General features: G+C 37.1%; 1 protein-coding gene and 1 long non-coding RNA gene across 2 annotated transcripts in view; one reads left to right on the plus strand and one right to left on the minus strand.

Moving 5' to 3' along the window:
• The window catches only part of AstA-R1 (allatostatin A receptor 1), a 132,293-nt gene that overhangs the window by 9,440 nt on the left and 98,895 nt on the right, over nucleotides 1–23,958 (minus strand). The window contains exons 5-7 of the mRNA XM_002055326.4: nucleotides 7,928–8,117; nucleotides 7,779–7,874; nucleotides 6,767–6,917 (exon numbers count right to left, since the gene is read on the minus strand). Of these exons, the coding sequence (XP_002055362.1) occupies nucleotides 6,767–6,917; nucleotides 7,779–7,874; nucleotides 7,928–8,117 (437 nt within the window). The remainder of the gene's footprint in view (nucleotides 1–6,766; nucleotides 6,918–7,778; nucleotides 7,875–7,927; nucleotides 8,118–23,958) is intronic.
• LOC116652221 (uncharacterized) lies at nucleotides 5,889–6,793 on the plus strand. Its single transcript, XR_011417438.1, has 3 exons — nucleotides 5,889–6,157; nucleotides 6,215–6,420; nucleotides 6,488–6,793. It is a non-coding gene; the product is annotated as an uncharacterized lncRNA (long non-coding RNA).

Consider the following 23,958-nt stretch of genomic DNA (forward strand, 5'->3'; position numbering starts at 1 on the left):
CTCTAATCAATTGCAAAAATAAGAATTTCATTGCAGATAAACCGAAAAACGGCCTCTGTTTTGTACTACAATTGAGCTCTAGACATAAGTTTGACAAGATGACGGCTCAACCTGTGGAAATGGCATTATATTATTCTATTAAGCAAATCCGGTAAATTCAAGAGTATTTCACAACAAATTATTTAGTAAAGCAAAGGAGTAAAAGTTCCCATAGCCGAATGCTCATTGTATTTTTGTCCGGCTATGGGTCTAAATCTGATTATGAAAGATGTATATTTAAATCTTCGTTTGAGCTTAACATATAGTAAAAAAGTATTTTGTTTTAATTTTCCCAAAATTTGGGTTATATACAGAACCTAGAATGCTTTAATTTGTAAGCTTTTTTCTTCAAAAATTAAAATAAACTATTTTTTCCAAACATCTGCACAGATGAATAAAATAATAAATACTAAATGCATATCTAGATAATCGATATTGCATGGATTCGGTATTGATAACTATTTTTAACGATTATACGGTATTAACCTACGGTATTAACTTTTGCTGCATTCAACGTACGGGTCTTGTCGGATGTGGCAAGCAATGGCCAAACTGTGGCAGGTCCTGGTTGGTGGCCTGCAATCGTTGAATCGGGCATAATATAACTCATTTGAGGCACGATAAGTTTCAAGTGGCTTCGAGGCTTCCATAAACCAGCTAGCCAAGTGTAAATGCATAAAAGGATGGAGGAGCCGGATCGGTTATGTGGAAAACAATAAAACACACTCAAGAGAAGGTTGGGAAAAGTACGTTCTGGTTTCGGTTTTGGTTAAGGGTCCGGGACTGGAGCTTGATTCGCGTAGGCGGCAAATTGTGAATCTCAATGAAATGTTTAACCAATACAAAAATGCACAAAGGTGGGCAAATGTAATGAATCGGAAAACGGAAAAACCAGATGAAACGAGGCTAAAGGAAATCGCGCATGGCACAATTGTTAATAATCGCAGACACGACCCAACCAACAACCCACAAGACAGCCTACTTTTGTGGATCGGGATGGCGGTGGGGGACCATCCCATTCATTCATATGGCAAAATGGCCGACAGCGCCGGAATTGAAATCACTTTGGTTGTATTACGCGCCATGGCCAATGAACATGTCCCGTGATATCGGCGACAGTCGTCGTCGTCGACGTAATCTGCACTGACATTTGCGCCTGTAAGGAGCAGCCAGGATGTTGATATGATGCGGGTGCCAACCCACTAGCCTAGACCCTTAGGGCCACGCCGTCAGTCTAACAGAGTTATTGTGAGAAAAAAAAAAGAAGCAAAATGTTGGGAATATTGCGATTGTTTTGCATTCCTGACGTATTAATTAAAGAATAAATTGCAAAGGACATAATTTGCAAGGGCAATGTCAGACGGCCCGATGACGATTACGATAACGATGACAATGATGACCAAGTTAATGATAGAAAGCAAATAATGCTATTTACGGCCCACTGCGCACACAATGAACGTATCACACATATCCACGTGACCCGTTGTATAACTCGCTATTTGATCTACCTTCTCTTACACAATATTGAACTGCAGTTGTATATTTAGCAAAGTATCTTATTTTATGGGGGAGCAGTTTTCTATTGAGTATTGAGAAGAAGAAACAAAGAAAGCTGGTTCGAGGCGAAAACTAGCGAAATAAACTGCTAAAATTGCAGTTTTTATTTTGTTGTTTATAAAATATTGACACAATGATTAACACGTAACACACATATCTCCATGACCCGTTGTATAACTCGTTATTTGATCTTTTCTCTCTTATACAATATTTAACTGCAGTTGTATACTTAGCAAAGTATCTTATTTTATAGGGGAGCAGCATTGTATTGTGTTTTGGAAAATGTTTGCAAATACGGAATTATATTGTATCATTTTATTATTCAATTTTTTTCTTTTACTTAAGGTAACTTGATATTTCAAGAGTAATTAAAAAGTATTACGTAGATATCATTTTAAATAGTGACTCAATCAGCAATAGACGAAAAACTGTTCCATTACCCACGCCTCACAACCAATGAATATCGAAAATATAGTAATATTTTTACGAGACCTTACTCAGCTCTGTTTAAGCGCAACACCCGCAGTTCTAGCTATAAAGTCGTACCCTTCATTCTCTCATAAACTTGTGGCAAATATGAGAAAACTATTAGAGCTTTAATGTCAATGTTGAATGTGTGTCCCGGAAAAACTGGGCCAATAATGCGCGTGAGGGGATCGCGAACTCAAGTTGATTAATTTGGCTGAGTGACAGCAGGCGCGACAGTTTCTATGGTGTTGCTATATGGCTAAATCCCAGGCGCAATTTGAGCACGCCAAATATTAACGAGTCGGTCCGGTCCCCAATGCCACACACTCTGCACACCCTGCAAACTACCCTGCCATCGTCTGGTTGGTTCTCGTATATCATATGGCATACACTTCAGTTTATGGCTTTTTATTAGGCGGCTCATAAAGTTTAAAGGCGCGTAGAAAAAGTTTAGCCTACAAGTTTTCTCGTATACTTTCAACTTGTGTCTATGACAGAAACATCCGGAATATGTGCCCTCCAATCAACCCCCCCTAGGCCATTCTATTTTCACAATGTAGTTAAATTTCATTGCATGTATCTCTATCTGAGGCAATCGTATCTATAGCTGTTATAGCTAAGGCTAAAAATTCGGAAGTAGCCCATTGAGAAGACGAAGTTTTATGCCGTTTCAAACTCTAAATATAGTTATGGCCTAACATGTATGCATTGTACTATGTGCATGTTATATGGTCTATCATCTGAAGTGTTTAGCATCATAAATTCCTAAAATGAATGTAGGGCAACATCCTTAAATGTGCGCTCATCATTTGGCCAGGCAATTAGTTTCATTTCGTTTCATCGACGAACCGACTAAGGCAACTGAGAACTTTTTATGCAAAGTTTTCTATTTATTTTTCAACTCATTAAATGCAGAAATGTTGCTTTAAATTTATGCTGGGAGCGTAACTAGCACACACAAATTTTGGTTTTAAAAAAAGCTTTGACTTTACTGAAAACTTTGGTAAAATATTTAGTTTGTAATACTCATCAAAGAGCTGAAAGCAAAAATGCGTATTTAATATGAATTTAAGATCGTTAATGAGTCTCTTGCACCTAAAACCAAGATGCCGAGTCTAAGGATTCATTTTATGTTAATTCTTTGAAATGCAAACTTTTTAATTCAATTGAGTGCGCTGGAACATGGGTAACAAATAGTGTTTGCAATAAATGAAATGAAAAGCACTTAAGCCTTGACCGACACATTACCGCAACTTCAAGAACGAATAACTTTAAGAGCTGGAATAAACTAAACTTGAAATAAAGTGGAGCCACCGAGGCTCTGTGGTCCCGCATGCCACACGGGGCAGATTCGAGGCGTGTTTTTGCTTTTGTTTTAGCCTTGTTGTTTTATTTTATTATTTATTTACGATGACAACAGTTTCCCCTGTGCCTATAAAATAGCTTGAAAGGGTATGCGTTGATTTCAGAGGGTTTAAGTACTTTTTAATATCTATATTCACAAAACTTTCCCTGCTTCCCTGGAATCTATATATATCTATTGCCAGCTTCTGACTATAAAATAATTTTATAAATATATACAATAAGGGCTACTCAGATTATTTATATTTCGCTGCGTGGGAGCTTGGCTTGTAGGGAACTTTGTTTAGGGTATTTTTCAGTCGGGCACTCTCGACTAGAGCATTCTTGCTTTTGTTTTTCTGTACATGTGAAGTGCTAGTTGAATGTTGCTCGCATATTTTTGTTGTGTTTTTCTATTCGTTTTTGTTTTTGTTTATTTTTTTTTTTTGTGATGCGTTTAGGCGTCAAAAGTTTGATCCATTTTTATGTGCGGGCGAGCAATAAATTGAAACGCCAAATTTGCCAGCGAAATGCTCAACTGTTTGTCAACAGAAAACAACAACAAAGTATTGAAGCATGGCAATGACATTTGGGGGTCCAGGCCAAATAAACAGCAAAACCAAATAAAAGATCCAACCATGGCACAAGTTTGGCGGCCATATCAGGCGGACAGCGTATATGTGAAGTCGCACTTGTAGTACCTTTCATATTGCGCTCTCATGTCCCTGTTGACTTGGAGGATATCTCATTCACTTTTTCTTATTAAATAATTTATAAATCGAAATAGCTTTGACATTATAAATTCCTGTTCAGCAATAAGCAGCGTTCCGATTTCTGTTTTGCCTATATCTACTTACAGGGTGTTCCATGGTCGAAATTTTCTACTTGTCGCCAAAGTAATTGTGATTTATATGCTATGCTAGACGGCGCAACATATCGACCCGGCTCCCCATTTCCTTCCTAGGCCCGTGCCTGTCCTTGCCAATGTCAGCGAATGGAGCTGTGTAAATTGCTCTATGAGTAGCATTAGACGCGAGCTCCACTAGTGCATATATTAGCACTTGGTGTTCGTATATAGGTATATGTTCACACATGCGCGCACACACACAGACACACACACGCATACTCAGACAAATAGGCGAACAACTGCAGTTAGTGGGTTATCATTGTTGTTGTGATGATGTTTGTGTTGAATGACAACATTGGCCACAAGTGCGGGTTGCTTCGCCACATCCTTCCGGCTTGAAATTGCTCTGACACGCCATACTGTTGTTCTAGTCCACGTTAGATGTCGCACTCCACGATTTGCACTCCTTGTTGCTTGCTGGGCCAAGGTGCTAAGAGCACTCAGTGACTGCCTGAATGGGCCCTCCAAGCATGGACGTAGTTTGTCAAAGCAAACATTTTAACCGGAGTAGTAGCTCTTACAGATAAACTGGGCATTGAATTCTTTTAGAGCGGTATGAGAAATATTTGTGAAATAGATTTAAAAAAATATGTAATAAACGTAAATAGGGGTAGAAAACAATATGGAAGCACGCAGAAAAACACCATATGCAACTAAAATCGTAAAGAAGGAACTGACGATACTCGAGGAGAATTTAAATATTTTTTTGGTAAAAATATATAAATTGGGGCTTACCTAAAACGCATTAAAAAATGTTAAAAATCTAAAAAAGGAACATAACCACAACCTGGCAACGTTTTTACTTCCTTTAAACATATTTTGAAAACAAAGTTAAAAAAATAATAATAAAAAACATATATCTACATAAGTATATGGGCAATTTCGGGTTTTTCTTAAGACCAACAGCAGACTAGAGTGAAATAACAAACTTATCGAATCAAGCTTAGTTATTGGATGCATAAAAATACCGTGATTTGCATTGCTATTAACTATACATGTTGTATTCTGGAGTATTACCTTGTTTCAAATATAATAGGTACTTCTTAATTTAGCTTACATTTAAATGATCAGACAAATGTGTCGAAAAGTCGGCGACAAATCTCTTGAATTTCATTCGTATTAAATTCAATTCAAATGCGCAGAAAAAATGTTGTTTAACAAAATCATCATTTGGGGAAACTTTCCCGCGATGTGAAAGACCGCTTCTCTCGCTGCACAAAGATTGCTTTGTATACAGTTTGTTTTCCCTTGGCACTGGTGAAATGCAACTTAATTGCAAAATATACACTACAATTTGGCTCTCCCTTGGAGGGAATGCCAGCATTATTAAGTTGTACATTGGCTTCGACGCCATTGTCTGTCTCTAACGCCGGCTGCTAGCTCATGCTGAATGTATGTACATGTAAGGACTGGGACTGCTGTCTGGTCTGCATGTCTGAGTGTCTGTTGCTAAACAACAACAATGTGTTCTTGGCTGTGTGTGAGTGTGTTTGCACAGTGGCTCAAGTTTCAATCAAAGCATTTTACAAAATTGTCACAAATGCTGAAATTTGATACTTGCTTAGAAATTGCAGTTAGCTTTTTTTTTATTGTAGATAGGTATGCTTTAAAATTTTCAAGTCTTATATTTAAATCGCAAACCCTCTTCAGATCGAAACTCTACGTTTTTTATAATTATTATTTGAAGCTAACAATATTCGGTTAATGCGATTTGGCAGATCTTAAGATTAGCCTAAGATGGCAGACCACGGTTGGAGCCAAACCCCAAGTTCAAGAATGTCGACCTGATTCCAAGTCCAGGCTAGTGTCTGTGTGTAGTATGGTATAGTAGCTACTGCTATTAAAGTAAGTTATTTTGAACGCTTAGGACTTTACTCTATAATTTTTTATAAAATAATTTAGCATTTGGGCTGATGTCATCAGATGAAATGCGGCTGATTAAGAATGCCAGTTGCACAGTGCAGCTGGTTACATGCTTCTGTGACTCCGACAGGGCTCCAATCCTGGCGGAACGCTGTCAGCGCGACGTCGTTGTCCCTGTCGTGTTTGTCACTCCGCGCTGAGTACTGTGTGTGTGTGCGTGTGTGTTTGTGGATGCAGTGAGTGTGGTAAGTAGCAAATATATTGCAAGCTACTTTCAAGCACTGGAAAATATGAGTTTACGCCAACAATAAGCAATATATATGCATGTATACACGATGTATTGTATGGAAATTGTGTGTGCTTTTGGAGTAGACGTCACTTATGTCGCCATTCTGCAATTTCACGCAATTTCCGTGTGTAGAGCCGCGAGCTAGTGACAAATTTGGCGGCGAGGCATGAATAATGCTCACACATTAATCAAAGAGCGGGACAGGCTCGAGCGACGGAGTGAAGGCGGGGTGTTAGCGCAACGTAGTGGGAGCCGCACCCAGATTAGAGGCCACAAAGCGTGCAATCAATTGCTTGACTTACCTGAAAGCCAACCAGGCTCCAGACCTCCTCCTCGGTGGAGAAAACGCAGGCGGTGCCAGCACGTCCATGATACTGATAGATCCGTACCGAGTGGGCCAGGGCTACGGGTATAGCAGTCGTCACAATTGTTATCCAGGCGCACATAATGGCGCTGCGTGCAAAAAATAATAATAAAAAAATAAACAAAAAACCAGCAGAAAAAAGAAAATCAAATGGTTTAGATAATTGGCAGCCATTTGAATGTCTGTTTTTTATTTGCATATTCCTGTCAAGCTTAGCAAGCACTTTAATTTAATTTTTTAATTCAATTAAATGTCAATAAATTCGATTTTATTCTGACATGTTTATCGAAGCTGTTTATTAACCTGGCGCTTAATCTAACTGGAAAATATTACACATGAAAAGAGTATACTTTTGGCATACAGCGCTAATTAATAGTTAAACATACAATAATACAAAATATTAATATATAAAAAAATATAATTATTGTACAAAATGAAGAGTAGCATAAAAGAAATTTTAGTAATTAAATAAATAATAATTTCAAGAATAATACAAATAAAAATAATATTAATAAAATTAAAGTCTATTTGCTAGAGATATTGAAAAGTCAATTTAAATTTTACCGAAGATAAAAAAATGTCAAGTTAAAATTAATTAAAAAAAAAAAATTAATCCAATCGTTGAATATTCCTCGTAGTTCAAGTATAAGTGCTTAAGCTCACCCTCATATATCTATCAAATACATTCAAATGTGTGTTCTTTTGTGGATTAAGTTGACTCGAATCTCAGTTTCGATATGAAGATTTATTATTTGGAAAGCACATATGCCCAACAAAATGTGCAAAAATGATAGGTATACACCATAGTAAACTACGGCCGTGTGCTAAGCCAAAGAGCACCGAAAGCAACTCGAGCCAACTTGGGGCCCAAACTAAGCCATTGGCCAAACACGAACTAATTGACGTAATTACAGGCACTATCAGAACTAGTGTAGAATGTTGTTACTTACAGAGTGGCGTTGCGTTCGGTGCGGAGGGACATGCTTGTGACGGGATGCACGACGGCCAGGAAGCGATCGAAGGACATCAGAACGAGGGTGTAGACACTGTAACGCAGCACGATGTTACACTGGCCATATTAAGCTTTCAGCAAACTCACCTGCAGTGGCATGTGACCACAATCATGTACTGCACGAATTTGCACCACAAATTGCCAAATGGCCACTCCGGCAGCACATAGTCGGTGGCCGTGAACGGCACGCAGAAGATGACGAAGAGTATGTCCGAGACGGCCAGGTTTATAATCAATAGGTTTGTGGTCGAGCGCATTTGTTGGTTAACGACAACCACTAAACGACATGTAGGGAAATGTATGCAGAGAGAAATAATGAAACAATGTTGGGTGTGTGTGTGTGTGGGGGGGTAGAGGTGAAAAGTTCATTAGTTTGATATTTGGTATTTCCATGTTCCAATATGTATAGGATTAATTATTACTTCGATAATATTATGATACCCTAGCTGAGGATTTACATATATTAAGTGAGGTATTTTGGACTTTGATTCACTTTGACCAGAAGATATATATGTATATATATTTATATTTTTTTTTATATATTTAGAAAAAGCCCGCACATCTGATATCTGTTTATTTGCCTCCGAAGCAAAAGCAATATTTAAAGGGAAATCAATAACATCAATGTTATAAAGGGTATTTCATGTTCTGCACATTAGAGCTAACGGCCTTTTTGCAGAATATCAGCATCGGGTTCTTTGTTTGCATAGCCCGTAAGCCTCTTTCATTATGATATTAGGTTATTTTGTTTCAGCTCTGATTGGCTTCCTTTATTTGCTATTATTATAATACTTTGGGTTGTTATATATTAATATGTGTTTAGCAATTAGCACCTCCATTGTTTGCATTCCCATGAATGCAGACCCTTTAATTATATTTGCATTAAACTTCAAATTCCCAATAGACCAAGTCAGAAAATTGCCTTGCTCACAAGTTGAGAAATTCCTAAGCTCTACGTCAAATTACCATGGAACTTCCATTGTGCTGTGTGGCTATAGGTTTAATAAAAGTTCACTCTTTGTCTGTGGATAAAAATCAAATCAATTTAAATGTTAAGCTGGCTTAGAAAGTTTTGTTATAAATATAAGTTTTGCTGCCATTCAAAATGGTAAATTTTGCGTCTTTCGATAAATGTCAGCTACGCAGAGCAGGTGCTTAGTAAGGCAAATCATCTATACTATATGCTCGCTTAGTTAGGCAAATCAACTGTAAGCTCAGTCATTAAATATGTATTCGCATTTGCAATAAAATATTAATATGAAAATATTGAGAAATCTATCAAAACATACAAATATGCTGGTCAAATTAGTAAATTGTGTGGAAAATAGTAAATCAAAGCCTAAAATCATATCCAAATATCCAAAGGCAAAACACACAGAATATAACATTATAATTGATTGGACTATTAAATGAGTCCATTATACAATTAATTTGGATATTATATTTCATGAAAAGCTGGACAGATAAAAACGACGAAGCAAATGCTCTTTTATATTTTTAAGCAATAATATTTGAATCTCAATACATTTTTATAGTATTTTTAAACCATGGCAAAAACTTAAAACTTTACCAAATTTGTGATTTACCAGTTTTACTATTAGCAATATTTTACTAACTCGTATTGTATGGAAAACTTTTCTGTTTTTCAAGATATCTTAACCAATACATATCATATATTTTCACTTTATAGATCCTACAGAAATAATCGTTTGGAAATGCGATTTATTGTTATTGTCGATTTCGATCCTTTGTATTGCCTCAACACTTAACTAACAAAATATTCGATAGTTTTGCTGCACCTTATGCTAGATAATCGTAATCTATTAGATAACACAAACAGATCTGAGTTTGGGTTCTAGCTTGTGGATAATTTGAATGGGATAATATGTCTCATTTTTTATGGGCCAATCAGCAGCTGTTCCTCTTGAACTTTCTTATCTCAGCTCGAACTTTAAACAACATAATATTAAATATCTCACAACTATTTTTACTTGCTTTTTAATAGCTGTACAGAAGGCAACACTCTCTGCAGCGACACAAGCCAATTCTGAGCTGATCTGTGACCCCAGACAACTTTCTTGGCTGGAAGAACTGTATCTTCGCCTCCCAACGCCCAAGTTTTCCTGCCAATTACGCGCAGAAAGATGAAACTCAAAGCGACTGTAGCTGGACCTGGAGCTGGAGCAGGCTCCCGTATTGTTTCCAAGCAGGTCCTTGTTAACTTCTTTGTTGTTGCTCTTCCTTTGCTCCTCGCTGCTCCTTTGTGGCTGTTGTTGCTCCACAATTTGCTTGAGCGGCAGCGGCGACAGACGAAAGCCACTTGCAATTAGCCAAACAATTTATGTTTCTCTGTTGAAAAGTAGCGCAGCGTGTGAATTCTATAGAGCTTTCAGGGGGGGGTGGGTGATGGGGTGCGCTGGTTGGTTGGGGGCGGTTGAGTTGTATTGTCACTGTCACAACAAAAGTTGCCTCTAGTCGCGTGCAAGAATGGGAGGGGGGGACATGCACGATTTGAACGCTTCAATGGATTGATGGGGCACGCTGCCAACAAAATAGCAAACCATGGTGTGTGTCTATGTTTGCGTGTGTGTGTGTGTGTGTGTCTGCAGGGACTGTAGGTCACTAAAAGTGCAGCGTGGCGCGCAATTTTTGGTAAAAGGAAATTTTCGCCATGCGAAGCTACATATAGAAAATGAAGCGGCTTATACCCTGTAGTTGCTTGTCACAAGAATACAATACACAAGAATTATTATATACCTAGAAGTCGCAATGAATAGTCGACATAATGGCAGAGCTGTTCTATTGATAGTTTCAAGGCGCGCTCGTTTCAGGTGGCCTATAAGATATATACCATGGAACGATGAAATAGAATCTCTTCTTTTTGATTTCGTTAGTGGCCTAAGATGTGCAACAGTAGGTCTAAAAATTTCAGTGTTGGCAAAAAAAAAGTACACAATTGAAAAATGTTTCTATCGGTGGTTATCGATGTTTCGCAGTACTACTCTATAATTAAGTGCAGCCTCCTCAGTGAGTGAAAGGGCCAGAAATCACGAATTCGGTAACTGTGAAAGCCCTTTGACATGCGCCTCAAATACCCCTTACTAACTTTAGACTAAAGCCTATTGTTGATGATGGATCTGAAGGTTGTACAGCGTTTCCTTAAGGCAGAGAAGAAGACACAACTCCAGATATTGCACCCATCTTCTATACTTTGCTTATTCCAATCAATTGATTGTTCCCATCTGTACATATGGAATTCCTATCTGATTGAGTTCTATCATGAAATTCATGATTCATCCGCCGCTTGTTTGAAATTCTTGTATTATCAGGCTTACGGATGTGACGGCGGCATTTACTACAAGGTAACTCAAAGTCGTGCACTCTCGAAGCGAGAACATTTACTTGTTATATGTACGTATTTGTTGCTGATGTTTGACTTGTTGTTTGTTGTTTGCTGCCGTTGTTCGTGTTGCTGCTGCCGCAAATCAATTTCCTTTGAAACATATTTAGCACAGGATGTCGAGCGGCAGGAGGTGGGAGTGGGGAAAAAATAAATAAAAAATGACAGCAACAGCAACAGCAAACAGCAAAAAGTGGCAATAAAAGCAACATAGAAGTCACAAAATTTGAACAATAAATATAAGTTGCCTTGGTTTGTCTTGGGGCCAAATGGCCGCGTGTGCCACATGAGCTATTTTTTTTTCTTTGGTATTACTATTCGTTATTATTGTGTGGGTAAGCATATGTAATACTCATTTTGAATGCTTGCCACTTTGCAGGTGTTGCTTTTTTCAAATTTTCTTACATTATTGTTACAGAAAGTTGCTTCTCAAATTTGGTAGCGTAATATCATTTAAGATAGTTGAAAAATGATTGTGCAGTTCGGAATTTGTTTCACAGAGTTAAAAGAACGTTTCAAAAGATAAATCAACATATATAGGACATTATTTAATAATATCATTGTAATCTGACTGTCTAACATAACAACATATTATAGAATCAGAATTTTGTGAAGAGCTTCTTGTACTAAAACATGTGTAATCGTCATGCCTAGTGAGGAGCATGCTCTGATATCCACCTTCTGAGTTTAGTAGCCATTTTTTTTCATCGTCATATTCAGGGGTGACACAGAAATCTCTTCTAACCCAAGTCCAATTCTCGGTGACAGCAACTATTTTGGTTGGTTTCAGACCTCATGTATTTTTTCGATTGATTTGGTCAAGAGCACCCTCGAAAAAAATTGATTAAATAAACCTAATGAATGAAATGTAAACTCTGTGCATTTTGTGAGTATTCCGCAAATTCCGCTTAAAGCTTTTCATTTTAGTTTGCTTAATAATATTGTGTTCTACAAAAATTCCAATCAACAATTGGTAACCAAAAGCCTCCAAAATAATCTAACCTTAATGATGCCAACTGGCTATAAATAGAATTTCAAAATTTTCCTGGTATTTGTTAAATTGAATTGATCAATGACTTATTTATGAATACAAATTCAAAGTAAGGACCTGCACATACTCTAATTCTCCATTGAGCTCGTATTAAATATGTATTTCAATGCTGTTTCGGACACTGTATTCTGATGAATTCGCAAACTAAGGCTACAAGCCAATGCCACATGTGTATAATATGTACTGCTCGCAATACATTTAGTCAAACAGACATATGTAAATTATATATTGAACCGTTTCATTGGAATCTTGAAAATAAATGGCCAGCCTAAGTTTAAGCCAAAATCGGAGCTTGGGAAGTTGGGAAACTTGGCTCAGGAACCAAAACCTAAACCAATCAATTGAAACTGTTAACCAAATACATACACATATACCTAAACTCAACTTCCATACTTTTATACTTACGAGCCAAGATCTGGCAACTTGCTGTGACAGAAGTGATGCAGAAGATAGCAGCTTGAACTAGTGCACATAATTAATTAATTACTTTGTTCTTAGTCACTTCAAGCATATACAAATGTCTATTGGGCAGCATATGGTTAAATGAGAGGAGCGCAGCATTAGAGAATCAGTTAAATCTCTTGTGCTGCCTGGTATTTCTGCAGGAGGATTCCTTTATGATATAACACATTTGCGTAGTTTTTTCTAAAAATATATTGCGCGTTTAAATGTAATCTCAGACTCGTGTGCCACAGCAATATAGTACCCCCTTTAATACATATAGATTCTAAGTATAACTAGTTGAAGCTGTCATGTAGCATATAATTTGTCTAATTATATAAGACATAGCAAACTAAAATAAAAAAACGCCGATTGTTCCCATGGAAATTAAGCATGTCGCCTGCAGCAAGAAAAACTGAACACACCATATTTTATATAGATTTTGAAAGGGGATACAAATATTGAATAGAAACAGAGAGACAGAGAGACAGACGGGCATCGGGACATGACTATATCAATTACCATGGTTATGTCTACCATATAGTTTTCCGAATCCGTGCTGGGTTGCAAATTTCGTAATAAATACAGTGATAAATTCATCATAGTTCCCGCTGGCCACAAAAAGTTTTAATATTTTTCTGTTGAGTTTCGCTTCTGGCTAGCTGTCAGTCATTTCCAGGCAGTACCAATTAATACGTGTACACACACAAACACACACTCGCACAGGCTGCTACTGTTGCCGATAACAAGTAAGCCATTATGACTGATATTTTACGGCGCAAAAAAAGGGTCAGGTTAAAAGTATCTAAGTATGAGTATGCTGGACCATTAACTGACGCTGAGCTGAAGGTAAAGTTTTATGTTGCTTGCTTTACAAAATAATAAAGTGTAGCATAATTTATGGCGCAGGCGGCTGAGAAAAAAATATATATATGTATATATAATAGAAATAGAATAGGGGAAAAAAGCAAAGCTGCAAAAGTTCTTCAAGCGCAAAAAACGCTGTTATTTAATGCCACGTTACACACACACACACACACACACACACACTCACACAATAAACAAATAATCAGGCGTCGCTCAAGCATGTGTGTGTGTGTGTGAGTGTGTCTGTGTTGTATACAGAGGCCCCAACGGATGTCGGCAGGGCCATATTTACAGCTTGCCATATAAATTTTCTTTTATGTTACTTTAATATCATACATTAGGCAAAATATTGATGCATTTCAAGTGCGTGCAACACTTAATTGTTGTCGTTGTTGTTTTGTAAAACTGAAACGAGAGAGCTAAAGCTATATCCATATATTCACACCAATGCTATAATCCTTGAAGTTATATATGAACAACATGGAATGCTCTTGTCGAAAGTGGTCGACTAGGCGATGTGCTCCACTCAGCTCCAAGCCGCCACCACACACATTTTAGCTGCCTTATGCTTCTTCTTTGCTTACCTCGATAATGGGATAAATGCATTTTTGGCTAACTTATAACTTATGATATAGACGATTATCTATATACCAAGGCGCAAATTCGTATCTTGAAAATTCTAATTCTGCCAGATGCATACCATATGCTGACGGACAGGCTGACATAGCTAAAATAGACTCAGCTCATCGTCTGATCTAATATATATACAATTTAAAGGGTCGGAGATGCTTACTTCTGACAGTTGCATACATTTGCCCAAAAATATGATACTCTTCTTTACCCAGTTTCAATGTGTTTCGGGTATATTATGTCATTCTAGCTGTGGAATCTGTAAAGCTATCAAGGCTCATAAAAGTCAGCTTCAAGCGGGATTTAAGGCCGTCATAAATATTGCAGACAGCTGAAAGCTTACGCAATTGACTGCAAATCGCAATTTCCTCTTGCCCAAAATACTGTTCTACAATTAAAATCTGTAAAGCTTTGGGTCCTTAACTGCCTTAATAAATTGGGTAAGAACAAGTCTGAATGTTGCATTTGGCTGCAATCGACTGCGAAATTCTCTTTATATTGAATAACAGCTGTTGATAAATAAGGTGGTCTAATTTTTAACTCTGGGGTAAAAGCTGGATGGACCGCATTTTATTTGCTCGATCCTTTGAGAAGGACATCAGTAGTCGACTTCCAACATTTTGGACCATGCCTGTAGCTGATTTCGAGAAGAATTAAAGTAGAGCTCATTAAATGCGATCGGTTACGGTTTTAAGAAGCATAAAAAAATACTTTATGCAAGCTTTAACATAATTAGTTATTAAAATCAGTGGCACATTAATCTTTAATATAATTGGTCGCAACGGACAATTTGCTTTAAAATAATTTTAATAATTTCTTGCTTTTTATTTCCTGTAGTTTAAGTCCTACAGTTTATTTTCAGCTTATGTTATTGAGTTTTTACTATTATGAAGACTCGAGCAATTAAGTCATGTTTAAAATCAGTGAGAAAATGAGCTTTAAATATATTTTCATGGGCAGCACATAAAGACCAGCTCTGCATTCATTCGGAATGGCACATCTAAATGAGACATAAATTAAATTCAATTAAAATTTAACTATGGCATTGTGACAGAGCTGTCTAATTGTTGTTGGCAGCTGTCTCTGGCATTGCTTTATGAGGCAATTGAAGTGTGTTAGCCAGAACTAGGCTAAGCCATGTCTGCCAAATGCATAAATAATTACGCTCGAAGCTCAAGGCGCAGTCACTCGCACACACCTACATAGCTATAGTAACAGATACATGTCCATATGTCATGCTTAAACGCTGGTAGATAATAGCAAGGACCTTTTGTTTGACGGCCAAACAATGCCGGACACATATGTACTGGACCCACTGCTCAGCAAAGTCAGGACGATTAATTTAAATTTTCGTAAATTTTGTGCATGTTTCTTATGAGCGACCACATCCTGCCCTGTGCCTGTGTGTGTCTCTGTCTATGCTACATGGACTTCCGGTTGCACATAATACGACGGATATGCAAACAGCCCAACCAAAGATGAAACACAAGTTTTGCTTCCCACACGGCCGACTGCTCGATTTAATAGATATCTGTCTGAGTTGTTGTCAGTGACTATGGGGCAATATCGAACTGTTCCGTTGAATATTTGGTCAATATCTGCCGCCGGCTATCACACAACACAACCTAAACAAATAAACATCAGATGGGTAGGTCCGATTGAGAGGGCAGCAGAAGCTTTAAATAAGTTGCTGGGTACTCGCCCACGTATCAATCAAGTTCTAATAAACTCAAATCTGCATAAAGAAAGGTTTTTTTTTGTTCCTTAAAACTTTGTTTGGGTTGCTTGATTGTACTTTATGTGAATTACACTTGACGGGTTTTTTGTCATTTCTTCACAGGTATTTGTTTTGCTACACAAGCCTACAAGTGCGGAAAAAAAACAACTTAAAAGTATGTTATTTTTTTAAACTATTGTGCTGACACTTGAATTAGAAAAAGAAAATCATTTTTTTTATCTCTCTCGCTCTGTCCCTCTTTGTCTGCTTGGGAGACCTTTCTTTGTTTCACCCGCAACAAAGACCCAAATAATGGTAACTGCTATCTTTGTTTCTTACATCCGTATCCAAGTCATTATCATCATCATTACTATTATACACATATTAAGATACATGCCGAATTTCCTGAGGCATTCTCAGCACAAGGAAATATGAAAGAATATAATAAATAAAATCAATAAAAAGCAAAAAAAAGCAAAGAATATGTAAACTTGCAGCTCGCAAGTCCAAAATAAAAGAATTTTTCATGAAATTGTCGGTAGTTAAACATATCGAACCGATTCATTTATTTTCTTTACATTGTTTAGATTAAGACTATTTGTCATGACTGACTGACCAATTGGTGATAAGCCCAAACTTATTTTCAAAGTTTTTCGTTCAAATTAATTTAAGAGTTGTTTCGTAGTTTTTGGGCAATTTACCCCTCCTGTGTGGCAAATAGGGGCCACAGATCGGACGTAAGTTTCATACCATAGAACTAAAATGGCGGAAAGCGTTGTCTCCAATATTTGGTTCTTAGATTAATGGAATATGTTTTGGGTAGTAAAGCAAAATAGCTTGGGAAAATCGTGGTAAACGACGATCGGCTTCTAACTCATAGATCTTTGCTAATATTTATTTCATATGTGTTACAACTTACCACCTGTAATAACGCAGTTACCTTTATAGCTTAGAGCTGTGCTTTCTATTATAATATAGTTTAATTTCTAATATTATGTTGGTCCCACTTAATTATTTTTTATGCCCATTGCCTTCGACACAGTCGTAAAGTACTTTTATGTGAATTTTGCCGAGCATAAGCCATTGCTGCTGCCCAGAACATTTTTCAGAAGTCCTGCTAGATTGTTGATGGCGCAGCTGTGGACGTAGCCTGGGGCAAGGCATGCGTTCATATTGAATCCATTGCCCTTTTTAGAACTATCCAACACCTAGCTATAGCTGACACAATGGCACATTGGCAGCCATATGACCATCAGAGCTCATGTCTTCAGAAAAGCTGCGCCGAAGGGTGTAAGGTCGTGGCACATGCATGGCTAGAATATATATATATCTGTGTGAGTAGAATGTGTTTGCTTTTGTGTACGTACGGCTGCCAAAGCGCACAAGGAGTCAGCAAGTAAAACAAGTGAGTCTGAAAGACACATTCGCTTCTAATTTGCCAAATTAAAGCTTTGTGAAGCCTAGCACGTTTTTAAGCCTCATGCAAGATTTTTGTAAAATAACGTTTACAACTATCAAAGCGAGCGATCGTTTTCAGTCTCTATAGTTATATTTACGGTTTTACGGTCCTGAAATTTTATGAACCATTATGAACTTCATTCAACATTGTATTTAGTTTGAGGCTGAATACTGAACGAGATTATGCGAAAGGTGTAAAACCTTTTTGAGAACATAGACAAACACAGGACAATTCCCTTATCAGTTATTCGCATTGTTTAGCTCTTTTAGAGCTCTCAACTCTGTTGTGCAGCTGGATGAAGCACTGATATTCACTGCCACTTTGATTATCAAGGCGTGTTTGTGTGTGTGTGTGTTGTGGTGTTGTGGTGTGGTGTGTCGCCAGCCATCAGACATTGCATTGAAAAGTAAAACAATAAAATTGTACATAGCCCATAAAAAAGCATAAATATGACGAATGTCAAGAGAAAGACGTAAGGTGGACGCTAGGGGGTAGCTGGAGGACACGCTTACCCACGATTCCCAGACCATTGTGTGTGTGTGTGTAAGTGTGTGTCTGTCTGCGAGTGTGCTGCCCACATGGGCATTGTTTGGCACACGTGTGCGCCTGCTTTTCGGCGCTGTGCTCATTTCTGGTTATAAATTTTATCACTAGCAACACAGTGAAATAAAATTGTGTACCGCCCTGTGGATTTGTGTAAATTTGCACAACGCCAGCCGAAACATATATGCACACATGCCCACAACTCATATACACATATAAACAAATGCCATATGCTGCTTAAATATTTTTCATAGCACACTTTTTTGCGCCTCTGCATATTTATTCTTTTCAGCAGGACTACATGTGTGTACACGTGAAACTGTGTGTGCGTGCGCGTTTGCATGAGCAATTGCAGCTTAAATCAATTGACAAGTGAGGCGGCAGGTTCTCAAATGTCGATTGAATGTTGAATGGTCTAGCTTAATGGTGTATTTTAGGCTTCTTACTTGATGCAAGTTATCATCTGAAATGCAAAACTTTTTTTTAAATTAATAAATACGTTCGGGAAAACTGTTGGTTAAAACTATTGTGCTTAAATTCATTGACTACGTGCTTCACATTATCCATTACATCACATTACGAGCGTATGTTTGTATGCATGCAGCTCTATCTGTATGCATTAGTGTATGTAGATATGTGTATAAGTTGACATGCGTTTTTAAGATCAATCCTGCTATGCTGTTTATTGAAATGTATTAATTTTTTAATATATTGCCTTATTATGCGATTCTCATGAATTCAAGTAACAGTGAAAAGAAAGTTCCTCAAGTCAGATGGAGGCGGCACTGATCTAAATAATATTTACAGATCTTCTTGCTTCGATTAAAAGTATTATATTAATTGGTTGCTCTGTCAATTAAAAATACTCGGTGTTTCTAGTCCGCAGGTTTAAACTTCTTTCTTCTGTTAAATATATATAGTAATATATATGTAAGCATATATGTTAAATCAATACAGAACTGTTTTCTGCTGTTAATTGATATCATTTATTTTCGAATTTATATATGGGCTCATAAATTAAACCAATTGAAAAAATATAAAACACATATCTTAAAAATTTCAAATTGTTTCGACCTAATAAGCTGAAAAGGAAACATGAGAAAAAAAATCTGAGAAACGAACTATGCCCTGATTTCTGTGTATTTCTTGTCTGAGCTTAGCTTGCACACAAATCTTTTCCAAACCTTATATAATTTTCATTGAGTCACATATATATTTTTGTAAATTCGATTAAAAATGTCAGCAACACTATCTAAAGATGTCGCTGTTTATAACCAGCAAGGGAATATCGTGGCGCTGAACAGTGTCATAAGCATAACATCCAATTTGGTCGGTAAAGTACGGAAATATATTAAACCTCATGAATATTTTATGGCCGTAAAGGAGATGAAACAGATGGAACTAAATGGCAAGAATGGGACAGTCGAGTATACAGAATGCCAAAATCAGATCATATTCCAACGCCAATTGCGGGAAGTTTACGTTTACCGGCTGAGCACAATAATGGAGAACGATGGTAGCGAAGGAAGTGAGGGCAGTGAGAAAAGTAGTAGGGAAATTACCGACAGCAGTGAGAGCAGTGAGGAAAGTGAAAGACGTAAGAGACATTTGAGAAGTAAATTTAGTGAGATCAGCTTCTATAGTAAAATAAATCAGTATAGTGAAATGACAGAGAACAACGAGAGATATCAGCATTCTGAAAATAGTGAGGATTATACGAATAGCGAAATGAGGACTGACCTGGTAAAAAAAAGTGAGAATAGTGAAGGAAGCGCTAGGAGTGAGAGCAGTGGGTTGAGTGACAGCAGTGCGAAAAGTGGGTCTACTGATTATAGTGAGCGATGTGAATATAGCGCAGAAAGTGAAAATAGCGAGTGCATTGTGTTCAGTGAGGTAAGTGAAATTAGTGCGAGAAGTGATTGCAGTCGGCGCAGTGAGAGCAATGAGGGAAATAGCGAGAATAGTAAGAACAGTAAGTTTTTAACAAGAACAGGTTATGTTACGTTAAGTGATTATGGCGACAGAAGTCAATATAATGAGAATGGCGAACATATTGTGTACACTAGAGTAGGCCAAAAAGTTGAGTATCTCTATAGAGATGGACACATAATATATTGGGTGAGAGAGTGCAGTGAGAATAGTGTAGAGCGTCAAGCTAACCTCTACAATCCAGTAGAGTCATTATCTATTGAAGAAATAGAGAATAGTGAGTACAGTGGCGAGTCAAAGGACTATCAAGTTGTGCTCTACGATCCAGATAATCCTTTTAATGCCCTGCGTACTGTGCTAACAAAAAGTAGCTCGTCTAGTGTAACCATTGAGAATGAAGGCAATATTGAGAATAGTTACGATCGGTATACTGACAGAAGAGAGTATAATGAGCAGGGTTGTGGTGTGCATATAACTCAAAACGAGGAGGGATATCATTTTGGTGACTATAATCATTACAGAAAGTATTACAAGAAGAGGGGGCTTATTAATAGTATAAAAGATGAATATCGTGAATACAAGGAGTTCTGTAGGAAAAATGAGCATATGGACTATGCGACGTATGAAACGCTTGCTAACGATATTAAACAAAGTAGCAGTGATGCAAATGAGAACACTTCTGAGTACGATGAGTATGATATGTCTGAAGAGTATAATAGGTCTGATGCGTATTATAGGTCTAATGAGCATGATTGGTCTTATGAGTATGATGGTTCTAATGATTTTTTTAGGACTGATATGTATGATGGGTCTGATGAGTATGACAAGTCTAATGACAATAATAGGTCTTATGACCATAATAATGATGACAATGATAGGTCTGATGACTCTGATAGTTCTGATAAGTGTGGTAAAGAAGAAGAAGACAGTAATGAGCTTACTGATGGATTTGATGAAGGCAATAATTTTGTGTATATTAAGAATAGAGAGAAGATTGAGTATCAACTAGAAAGTGATCTACCAATATATTGGAGAGTGCCTCGCGGAAAAGGAAGTGATAGCAATGAGGGCATGTTCAGTCAAGCTGCGATGAGCGATACGTCCGAGTTCACATTACCAATAACTATAAAAGAAATATTTGATTCTGATGAAAGTTGTGACTCAGAAGAATCATATTCTTCTGAGCATATATGTGGAGTATATGGCTCAGAGGAACATGAATCAGAAGAAGTTTATGGCTCAAGAGACGTTATTGACCCTAATGAAAAATTATCCCCAGAGAAAATATGCGAAACAAAACAAGTTTTTAACTCAGATAAAATATATCAGCCAGAAGATGTAACTAAGATGTCATATATGTTCAATCTTTATGCCATATTTGATTCTGGCAGAATATTCAACTTTGAGGAAATGTTTGATTTAAGAGAGTTACTCAAGTCTGCCGAGGGGCAATATGGAAGCGAAATCAAAATGAAAATTAATTGGAGACGGGCAATTGAGATTCCTATATATATTCCAACGGTTACAAGTGCCCATTTCTTTGAGCCTATGCTCGGTCGACGTATGGAAATTGATCTGACTGATCAACCATCCATTGTGGACATGCTACATCTGTATACATTTCTGAGCGCCAGAGGCGAGTTCCACCCGGATACCATAATACACGTTCTGATGGTGAGGCATTTGAACACTATGAAACCCAGAGATAAAATGCTCACTCAACTCAACAATCTGGATAAACATATTACAAGAACAATACTCATTTTTCTATGTTTGACAGCCGTGATTATATATTATATTTTCTATATGGAATGGAAATCTCAGAAATACCTGTTGGGAAAAAGAAAGCGCTTTTATTTTTTTTGAAATTAAAATTAGTTGAAATTGTTTTGGTTTTGTATTGCAAAATACATATATTTATTGGGGCGTATATGAATTATTTCTTATTTATATTAAAATTTTACAATTGTCTGTAACCTCTCTTAAGCTTGGGGTTAGCTCGTATGTTAGTATCGAGTTGAATAACTATATCATATAGCTGACATAAAAAATATCGTTCGAGCCCATCATTTTTGTATTCGAACCAAACACAGGAGCAACTAGTTATTACAATGAATATAAATATGTTAAGTATTAAAAATATAGAATGATTGGTAAATGTTTGTCAATGTAATTATTCTCAGCTTAGAAAACGATTCTTTCCAATTCCTCTTTTTATATGCAACAATTATACGTGTGATAAGCTTTTTTGGGGAATCATTTATACCCTTCTTACAAAAGACTTGCATTAAATTAAAAAAAAATCCAAGCGGCTTCTACTTATCTTGTTTCCTATACTCCCGCGAAGTGTCGCAAAAAACGAGTCATTTCCCTTTGATAACAGATAAGAAAGCTATTACGCTAATGAAAATCGTAATTTAAAGGGGGAAGAGGACATTTTAATCATCCGCGGTAAATAATTTTAGCAACGAAATGGCATATTTAAAGAGATGAGAGCCCTGCAGTAGATTATACCCGACTGCGCCATACACTGCTTAGGGTATAATTATAAGTCAGTTAACAAGACCCACCTTGATTATTGGCTGCATCAAGCAATCACTTTTCGATTGAAACCTAAGTAAACATAGATTTTTAGTTTTGATTTTATGAGAGTTCAAAATTTGTGAAGCAAACCCATAAATATTTATTTTTTCTGCATAGAGATAAAAGCCTGGACTTGTTACAAGCTACAAGTCGATGATTCCTCAATATATTTTTTTATATGCATTTATGCAAGCTTGTGATATTTGCACAAGCAAAATCATTTTGAGAGTAAATAACTTTTTTTTTGCTTTATTGGGTACAACAAGATTGCAATTTAACTATATTTAAAATTAAAAACGTAGCATTAAAAGCTGAACATTGCCCCAAAAATAGGAAATGTTGTTGCTGTTCAGTTGCACGTGGCGACAAATAAGCCAACAACAATCGATGGTACTCAATGATGCTTATTTAAATGTGCGGTGTCTGCTATACATACTCACACACGCACACACACACACACAAACAAGAACAATAAGAACAATAACTTTTATAAATACTGTTTTTAGCTCGACCCAAAAACCATGGGTGCCGTGCAACTCGGCCTGAAAGCAACCTGATGCAAGGTGACACTTGAACGCCATGGCATTCCACAGCAGGTGTGTGTGTGTGTGGGTGTGTGCACACTTGTGCATGGCTGTGTGTGTGGGCCCTAGCTGCTCTATCGTGGACAAGCAGAGAAAATCTCAACAGCAAAGTCGTTTTCCATGCAGTTTTTGCAACCTTGGCTCAAGTCGCCACCTTTGCAGCCACACCTGCATAAGTGTTCGTGTGTCTGTGGGTCTGTGGGTGTGTGGGTGTGTGGGTGTGTGGGTGTGGTTGATTGCGTCAAGGTGTCACATGCTGCGCTGCTGTTGCATTGTCGTTTCAGTAAAATAACAGCAAAGTAACTGAAGCTAAAAATAAATGCCATCCAGTGAAAGGCAGCAGCTGATAATAAAAAAACATCCATGCCACAGCACTATGGGGAAAATGTATACTTTTTGTGGCATAAATAATTTATTATCTTCCTTATATTGATGGGTAAGATTGAAAATAAAGGGGCTTTTGCCGGGTCAACAACAATTAAAACGAATCCCTACAAACAAGTTGAATAAAATTCACTTTATAATACGTTTTTTAATAAAATATGTTTTCTGAGTGTACGCTGATTTTCCATGGCATTAAGAACAGGATGAGTAATGAAAACCCAATTTGATCGCACCCATATTCTCAAATTGGAATCAAAGTGCTTAAGTCTTCAAATTTGTTAGGTTACTGATTACTTTTCTATAAATAATACTTATATATACTTAACTCCAGTTCCATTTCGAAATCGAACTGTCAATTCAGACCCCCATTAGCTTCTGGTTAAGCCGCGTTGAAAAGATTCATTATTATACAAATTAGTTGACTCTGAATTTTTTTAATTTTATAAAAACCGTATAAAGAATAGTCGTTATGCAAAATGCTTTCATTTGCACTTAGCAAGTTGCAATAAGAAACATTCCCCATTTCGGCA

This window comes from Drosophila virilis, chromosome X (assembly GCF_030788295.1).
Source record: "Drosophila virilis strain 15010-1051.87 chromosome X, Dvir_AGI_RSII-ME, whole genome shotgun sequence".
Taxonomy (NCBI): Eukaryota; Metazoa; Arthropoda; class Insecta; order Diptera; family Drosophilidae; genus Drosophila; species Drosophila virilis.